General features: G+C 42.7%; 1 protein-coding gene across 1 annotated transcript in view; it reads left to right on the forward strand.

The window, feature by feature from the left end:
- The window catches only part of LOC102852792 (spermatogenesis-associated protein 31D1-like), a 43668-nt gene extending 35418 nt beyond the window's left edge, over window positions 1–8250 (forward strand). Inside the window, exons 2-6 of the mRNA XM_006903381.1 lie at window positions 887–956; window positions 1222–1387; window positions 1545–5141; window positions 7537–7631; window positions 8106–8250. Of these exons, the coding sequence (XP_006903443.1) occupies window positions 887–956; window positions 1222–1387; window positions 1545–5141; window positions 7537–7631; window positions 8106–8250 (4073 nt within the window). The remainder of the gene's footprint in view (window positions 1–886; window positions 957–1221; window positions 1388–1544; window positions 5142–7536; window positions 7632–8105) is intronic.
- The last annotated feature ends 484 nt before the right edge of the window (window positions 8251–8734 follow it).

Below are 8734 nucleotides of genomic sequence, written 5' to 3' on the forward strand. Positions count from 1 at the left end.
TTTGGTAATCTGTTGTTAGGGATTAAGGATTGGCACGCCTTCTTGAAGAATTGCCCTCCTCGACTAGACCAGAGGAATATTGACTGAGAATATCAAGTATGTTTGGGCTTTTCAAAGAAGTTTAAAATATATTATCTTTAAAATTAATAAAAAGAACAAATATTCTATTATTTGAGGATAATTAATGTTTACTGTTTTCTAGAAAAAATGTTTGAGAAAACCAAGTGTCAGACTCTCACTCTCTTCTTCTTTTATTATTTCCCAAGCCTCAGAATAGGGAAAACGGCAAGAGGAGAAACCATAGCATAGTTAGAGGTAAGTTTCTACAAGTTTCAACTGAGTTTCAAAGCCTGATCCATTCCTTCTCTTCCACAAGGTTCCATGTCCACAATCTCTGAAGATGAGGAGATAGTTGATAGATATAGTTGTTAGCTAAAAAAACAAAACAAAACAAAAACCAACCCTCAGAGAGAGGATCCTGGGAAGGCAACGACAACCTCGGACACTTTTCAGGTCCTGCACAGGCCTAGATTGTTGATTAGTAGATGTTGTTCAAGATGTGAGTGTATTCGAAGCCTAGAAAGGACTAATTGGGTATTTGAGAGTCAGAAATCTGTTTCTTGGATTATATTTTAACTTCATGCTGCCCAGGTTCCCTTACCTCTATCTCTTCCACTGTTGTTTATGGCATCATATGAGAAAAAGAATGTTGAAGGACTGCGCATATGATAATGCAACATACCTATATAAACTTTGTTACTGTCATTGACCAGTTTGTAGCTTATTTCCTTGATATCTCAAGTCCATTACTAAAGGAATATTTTTCAATCTCCTATAAGACATTTTTACTTTTACCTTCACCATTCTTTTTTGCTTGACTCTCCAGGTTCCCTAGGGCAGAGAAGCTGCCAGAGAGAAGTAGAAGAGACAAGAAAATTGCTTTCTATTTTCAAGAGGTGAGTAAACTCTACTGTATTTTCTGTTTCCCTCTTTATAGTATGAGTTAAGCCATTTGAGGGTCTCAGTAAGTTAAAATGGTATTATCAGGAGAGAAAAAACAATAAAGGAGTATGAGTTTCCTACAAGGAGGAATAAAAGCCGTATTGCATAACTAGGGTCATAGAGACTATGAAAGGACAATATTCTGAAAATGCCTTCACTTTCCCAGGCTCTCATGTCTGTTCTGTCCTGTCTACAACCGTGTTCCTCCTATCTTTGCAGCCCCCTGAACCAGGGATATGATATGATCCGCTTATGTAAAATGCTATGTCCAGAAGCCTCCTGTGAAGTATGTAACAGAGAAACAGCTGAGGTCAGTCAACTGCTGTTTAGAGGGACTGTGAAAGATTCTGCTCCTGACGTGTCCTGTTTGGCTTCGATAACACCTGTAACAAAATCAACTTCCACCCTAGCAAAGCCTCCAGAAGACCAAAGGCCAGCCTCTCCACCTGAACCCTCTGTACTGCTCTCTTCCAATCCCTCACATGACCCGATCAACAACTTGATTCTTTCACCCACAAAACTGGGTGACTCTCTCCCAACAGAACTCATTCCCCCCCTTAGATTCCATATCGTCAATGGACCATTTTCCACCTCAACGTCCTACCTTCTCCCCACCCCCTTCACATCACAATCAGAGAGTGGATCAGGTTCTAAAGCTAGATCCTGCTTTGTCTCTGAACACAGTCTCCTCATGTGACTCTGCCCAATCTCAAGATATTAACCCCTCGCCTTGCTTTTCCCAACCAAAGCTGGGTTCACCTCAAGAAGACTGTACTTTAACAAAATCTAAATTAATACAAATCACCCAGAAACCTGTTCCTGACGGCTTATCTCCAGTGAAGCCTGGTGAGTTGGCCTATTATAAGCCTACACTCACAGGTGGTGACCATTCCAGCTTCTCTATTTCAGAAATCTCCACTTTGCAGACCAATGCCTTCCCCACATTATTCCTTTCTACACTACCACATTGTGATATTCCACAAGGACACGTTTCCCTCTTTCAATCAGAGACCTATCTGTGGGAAGACTTTGCAAGCAAGCCCATGAAGTTTGGTGGTCTTTCTTCCCTTGGCCATAATATCCATTCACTCTTGGAGAGACAAATCAAAAGAAGAATGGCCCTTATGAGTTTAGAGGATAAAGATAAGGATAAGGGGCCATTTCCAAAGCAAATGTGGTCTGAATACTCACTGACATCTTCACGGAATTCACTGCTGCCATTTGCTAACGCCTTGGACACCACAGACTCGGAAAACAGCTGGAATACAGAAGGCAAAGCAGAGCAGTTGTGTGCTTGTCAGCAGCTCCTATACATCATGAGCTTCGGGGAAAATGTGCAGGAGAAACATAGCCAGTTTTTCTGGGGTCTCCCTTCTCTGCATAGTGAGTCACTAGTAGCAACTGTCTTGGTATCTGGTAGCTATTCTCCACTGGAGTCTCCTTTTGTTTTATTCAATAGAATCTGTGATCCTCTCACTGTCCAAACGCAGGACAAAGAACTGCCACAGCATCCTAAGACTCATGGCCTTAGCCTCCCCAGTGTCCATTCCCAGCCGTTTGACCCTGCGCAATCCCATTCCAAACCACTGTATCAACTTCAACCTATGATTCAGCCCCAGGCTCAAGTTCAACCCTCGTACTCTAACCTACCCACTTCTTCATCAAACCATTTTCGAGCCTGTGGGGTGTGTGTCCATGGGACCAAGAATAAAGGCAATTCTCACTCCTCTGTCAAATGTGAAAACCTAGAATGGCATTTGTTGAAAAAGCAACAGGAAAGTTTTTGGGGCTTAGCCTCTATGCGCCAAAGACCTCAAGAAACTTCTTATCCTCGAGCTCCCAATTTTCAGATGGTCAGCCGGCCCTCCCAGACCTGTGTACCAGTCCCTATCATTCCTGAGCCAGTCCCTATCACCAATGAACCCAAGGAGCAACTAGCACTCCACATGCCACATGAGTGCCTCCATGCCCGTAGGGAACAAAAGTCCCTTGCTCTGATGCAACCTGGGTACAAATTGGTAGAACCAGCTGAACAGAAACACCCACACGCTCACTCAGAATACTCTGTGTTTAAGAACCAGAGAAGTAAGGATCTGGAGGAGACTGAATTGAGTTCCTCCAGGATTTCCCTTGACTGGAATTCGGCGATGTTTCTTCCAAAGAAGGACACTGGAAATAGACTTGAATACAGGCTGGAAAATGGCTCAATAGACATAGACGAGACATCAAGAGTCTCCGAACACGATTTCATGAAAGGCCCAAATGCTCTCTCTGAGGAGATTAAAGATGAAAGTGTATGTCACTCAAAGAAAGATTCAGAAAATAAATTCCTAAATATTTCAAAAGAAAACATAGAAGAGGACAAGATGAAAAAGATTCTAAAATTACACTTAATTAAGAAATTTTGGCAGATCAATGAATGCAGGATTCCTTTAATTGTATGTCATTCATGGCTTGCTGATGACGGTACATTACGTCTTTCTGGGAGTTCTCATGATAATTTTGAACATGGAAATGAGGGACAATCAGTGGGTAGAGAATATTGCCAGTCTCCCACTCTGGATACCACATCTCTTGATCCTATCACTCAACAAATGCTAGAAGCCCATATTGTAAGATTTCGAATGAATCAGAAATGGGGCCTGCCTCTCAAGGTCCATGAATCCATAAAATTCTATACACTAAGAGAAGCCAAATCATGGCCTCTTCCCCAATTTGAATTACCCTCTTCAACATACCAGATTTCTGCGAAGGCTCCCAAAGCCATAATTTCCCAATCCTTTGAAGTAATCTCTCAAGATTTACCAGAAGACAAATTGTTACCAATAAAATCAGTCTCCACAAAAGATTGTCTTCTCTCTGCTGTCTCACCTGTAGATAAGGAAGAGCAAAAGACCCTAAAACCTTTTGACAGTGATCAGATACTTCCACATGGCTTTCAGACAACTGAGGATGACAAGCAGGATTTATTTCCCCTCAAACAAAGTATCACACACAGAAGGCTTCACAGTGAGCCCATTACACTGAGTAGGCAGAACTCTGAGGTGAATATAAGTGAAGATGACTCAAGACATGAGTTGAAGGATAAGCATGTGAGTTTCAAGGGCGAAGTAGAAATGTTTCAGGAGACTATGACAGGAGAGGAGAATTTAGAACATGTTCCAGTGACAAACCTGTGCAGGGAGATAGTAAAGGCTGAGGAGTTCTTTGGTCATCAATCATCATCTTGTGATATTTTGACAACCAGAGAGCTGGGAAATGCACAAATAACAAACATGAATATGAGTAAAGTAGGAAATGCTTTAATTAAAGAAGTCTCAATATTGCCAAGAATGTCAGTTTCCTGCCATCCTGAGCTATTACAACTTGAAAAGCAGCTGATGAATGAATTAAAGTTGAAATTTCATGGCCAGAGTCAGGTTGAAAGCTGTTCCACTAACACCCCTTTTGCCTCAACTAGATTTCCTTCCACTGCATGCCCAATTCATGATCAGAAAGTCCCCTGTGTGCTTATGGCATCTTTCCCAGACCTGCATGTCCACAGAAGAGGCAAAATTATCCGCATGGAAGAGAGGCAGAAACTCTCAAACTGTAAGCATGTCTTAGAGGAATGCCAGATTAAAAACTTTACACCTACTGACAGAAAAGTGACCCATCAGGGACCTAGGTTAGGACAGTATAGAACAAATAATTTAGGATTAGAGATATTATCTAAATCAAGAGGGAAAGACCACCTTGCCCAAACCAAGAAATTGGAGACTAAGAAATTAGACTCCCCCGTAGTCCTATCACAGAAGGAAGAGAGTCCTGAAGAAAATTTCTTCAGAAAAAAGGTAAAGCAACTTTTCCAGTGGATTTATTCCAAGCGGAAGTACAGTGTCTTCCAAAAATCCAATATCCTGCTGACCCCTGCACAGTGCCAAGACCCACTGGACTCTGGGTCTGATGAAGCTCAGGAGCTCATGGCAGTCATTGGGAAAATGCTGGAGGAGAAACTAGGATGCAGAGAAGGGTTTCATCACGAGACAGAAATGCAAGTCCATGTCGAGTCCACTGATGGGCCTTTCTCCAATATCAGGGCTCTCTCCACTCCAGAACAGAGGGAAAGATCCAGTACCAACGTTGGCAGCCAAAAAGCTGTACCTAAAGGCCACAGTTGCCATTCAAGAGAAAGACAGATCAGAAACAAGAACAGACATCTTCAGCAAACAAAGGGTTTTCACAACCACCTAATATCTCAGAGTTACTGTTCCATCCCAAACCCTAGGGAGTCTGTGTGCCATGGATACCACCTCCACAATGCATCAAGTATGCCAAGTACCTGAAGCAGTCTTCCTCACTGATGGGGACATTGTGTTTTGAAATCTATCTTGTCTCTCAAGACAGAAAATGCTTCTACAACAATTCCAAGAAGGAGCAAGCTCCCCTCAAAAATAATTGATTCTTCTTGAAGAATTTTTGAATATTTTTTTACAGTACATCTCTGATCTGAGCAGTCTTGCAGAATATTGAATAGTCAACAGAAAATTGATCCTTTCCAATAAAGATTTCTTTCAATATGTGAGTTGTGTCTTCTCTGTGTTCTGTTTAGGCTTTTAGTAGCCTGAGGCTTGTACTTAGAAAAGGAAGGAGTTAGTTCAGCTCTTATTGTTTGCCTACATTTTGGCATCTCAAAGGTGACTAGTCCTTTGGAGGGAGCTGGGACAATATCAGCTGACACCTATCCAACACTCTTTTATTTGACCCTGTATTGAGGACATGTAAAATTAGAATATTTTTTAAAAAATAATGTTAGTATAAAAAATAGAAAAAGTGTATTGTAAAATCACTGAGATCTTTTCAAAAAGAGAAAAACCTCTTCAAGTCCAATATTTGTTTCAATTCTCTTTTAGCCTGCTTATTCATTTATTAGCCCCTCCTACACTCAACTGTGATGTGAGAGGGTTTTTCTCGATCTTTATTGAGCAAGAAATCCTTCTATGACCTCCAGCAAGGTTTCCCCCGCCCCCACACTGGAAGTATGCAGATGTTTGACGTTGAGGTGAGAAGTAGGAGGACATAATAACTTTGGATCTCTTGGTGAATAAAAAAAAAATAACTACTCTCAAGTGCTTCTTCTCTCTGTCATGAATTTTGAGAAGATAGGACATGTTCCCTAACTTAGGTATTACTGAGGAGGATAGTCCAGGTCCCCCCATAGAGAGGGACTTGAAGACATATACACATACTAGAATGCAAAGGAAGCTTCACTTAATTAGCCATGAAAGAGCATGGATCTGGACCAAAACAGTTAGTGGCCTAGGAAAGCTGAAATCATGCCTTTACAAGAAACTCTTTTACACAGAGGGTCATATACATTCAATGGGAAAGGATATACTGATTGAAATGAGACTTTGGCGATGAGGAAGATGTAGCCATCAGGCTTGCAATCCACGGAAAAGAGGTGACACCCTCTGCGTGTTCAACAGGAAAGTCTTCATCTGAGGACTGGTCACTAAGTCAGTCTCCTGGTACTGAATGGTATTCCTGCACTTGTCTGATGAGCCAAATGCAGACAAAACAGACTGAAACTTGTTAGGACTGGATAATTGTTGGAATCTTCCCTTTTACCGCTGCCTTTAGAGAAACCAAATCTGGAAAGATATACCTTTAGATGTTAAAAGTGATTGATTTGAGGGTTGGAATCAGAAGTCTTATTTTTTAAAAGCTCCTGGAGCCTTAGTGGTAAGGAACTGTGCTACCAGCCCAAAGGCATGTGTTTCAAATCCACCAGGTGCTCTGAGGAAGAAAGATGGGTAATCTCTCCCATTGATAGTATTTACTGCCTTCAAAAGTCTGCTGGAGGGTCAGCTATGAGCTGGTTCTGACTTGGCGGCACACAACATATGAAAACATAATCACAAGAGGAACTCTATTCCAATTTTTGGGAAGAAAAGCATGCCTATAGTTTCTATCTAAAATAGAAACAGACCTGTAATAGTTCCTCCATAAATGTATGAATCCTTTTCTGAGTAATATAAACAGATAACAGAAAATGAAATATTCTACCCTTCATAATGGCTGCTGTCTGTCTACTGGAGCGCTTCACATCCTGCTGTTCTGAGGCTCACAAGTAGGGACAAACGGTCAGATAACAGAAAATGAAATATTCTACCCTTCATAATGGCTGCTGTCCTGTCTACTGGAGCGCTTCACATCCTGCTGTCCTGAGGCTCACAAGTAGGGACAAATGGTTCTGCCTCTGCCCTCTTCCTCTCTGTTTACTCACAGTCTTCCCTGATTTTGCCTGGGGTTTCCATGAGCCATTCCTAGTGAGAAAGAACAAACAAATTCCTTCCATGTGATTTACAGTTTGGAAAGCTCAATGGAGGGTGAAGTGTGAGTTAATTCCTACTTGAAGGCATTGAGTTTTAATTTGACCTGCATAGTCAGAGACAGTGACTGTTTCACTTAGCACGGGGGCTGACTGACACCTTAACGTCTGCCCTCGCAAGTGCAATATACTCAAACCGTGGGTTCTCTGCGGGTGTCCAGACCCATTTACTGACTACGTTGAGGCTCCCGTGCTCGTTCATTACAACTCAGCACAACTTCATGGGACAGATCGGCATTAGCCGAGATCTTCATCAGTAAGTAACATGCAGCAGGCAGTACTCAGTGTAGTCTCGATATTGTCAGGACTGCCAGTTAATACCATCAGAGCCCATAGGGAAGAGCAGGTCTGCCAAAGGCTGGGCTAGGTGACCGGCCTGGAGACCCTTCCAAGCTCGGCTTTGGAGAAGAAAATGATGGGTAGAGAGGAAAGGGTGGTGGGGAACACTCAAAGTCCAGAAACTTTCACCAGAGAAATCTCAACTCTTGCTGTTTTGAAGAGATAGTGAAGAATCCAGAAGCCTGAAGTATTCACAACCACCAGTGACATCCATCAGAAACCCAGTATCAACCGGCTTGGTTTACTCTGCACACAGCTCTGGTCCATATAAACACAGCTGCATGTGCAGGGGATTCTGGGCCCAGACTTTGTCCCACAAGGCTCCATCCCAGATCCCGCCTTGCAACTGGAATCATCTCTCACATGACCCCCTCCCACAATTGCCCTGCAGGTGGCCCCACTCCAGGTCCTGCCCGGCATGTGACACTGCCCCAGGCTCCTACCTCCCCATGGCATGGACCCCAGACCACACCCTGCATGTGACCCCAAGCTCCGCCCTCCGCGTGGCCCTGTCCACAGAAGCTACACATTTATGAGATTCGGCTTCCTGAGCCCCCCTGTACTTGGCTCTGATCCCAGAGGATTCCTGCATGTGACCCCACTCCCAGACCAGAGTTTTGGATGTAACTGGTTGATGGTGGGCACAGAGCAGTAACTTTAATGTCTCTTTCTGGAAGGCCAGTTATCAGAAGCTGACAGAGATGGGTGAAAACGGCTATGAACTGAAACCTGTAAAGCAAGGATAGATCCCCAGTTTGGAAAAGCTAAGGAAGCATACGGTGTGGCTAATGAAAGAAATGTGGAAGTTTGCATTGGTTTTCTTTCCTATTCTTAAAAAAAAAATCTTAGTTGGTTTGTTTCTGTACTGCTCATGATTAAAGTTGCCATTCGTTAGCTTGTAACTCCATCCAGCAGCACCAAGTCAGAGTGGAGAAATACTAGAAAAAGCAGATTGGAGAGTGAATTCACAAAAGTCATATAAATTCTTGAGCAAAGGGAGGTTTGCTTATTTCCTTGATT

The sequence above is a fragment of the Elephantulus edwardii genome, unplaced genomic scaffold (genome assembly GCF_000299155.1).
Source record: "Elephantulus edwardii isolate Elephantulus edwardi_28Jun2011 unplaced genomic scaffold, EleEdw1.0 scaffold00606, whole genome shotgun sequence".
Classification (NCBI taxonomy): domain Eukaryota; kingdom Metazoa; phylum Chordata; class Mammalia; order Macroscelidea; family Macroscelididae; genus Elephantulus; species Elephantulus edwardii.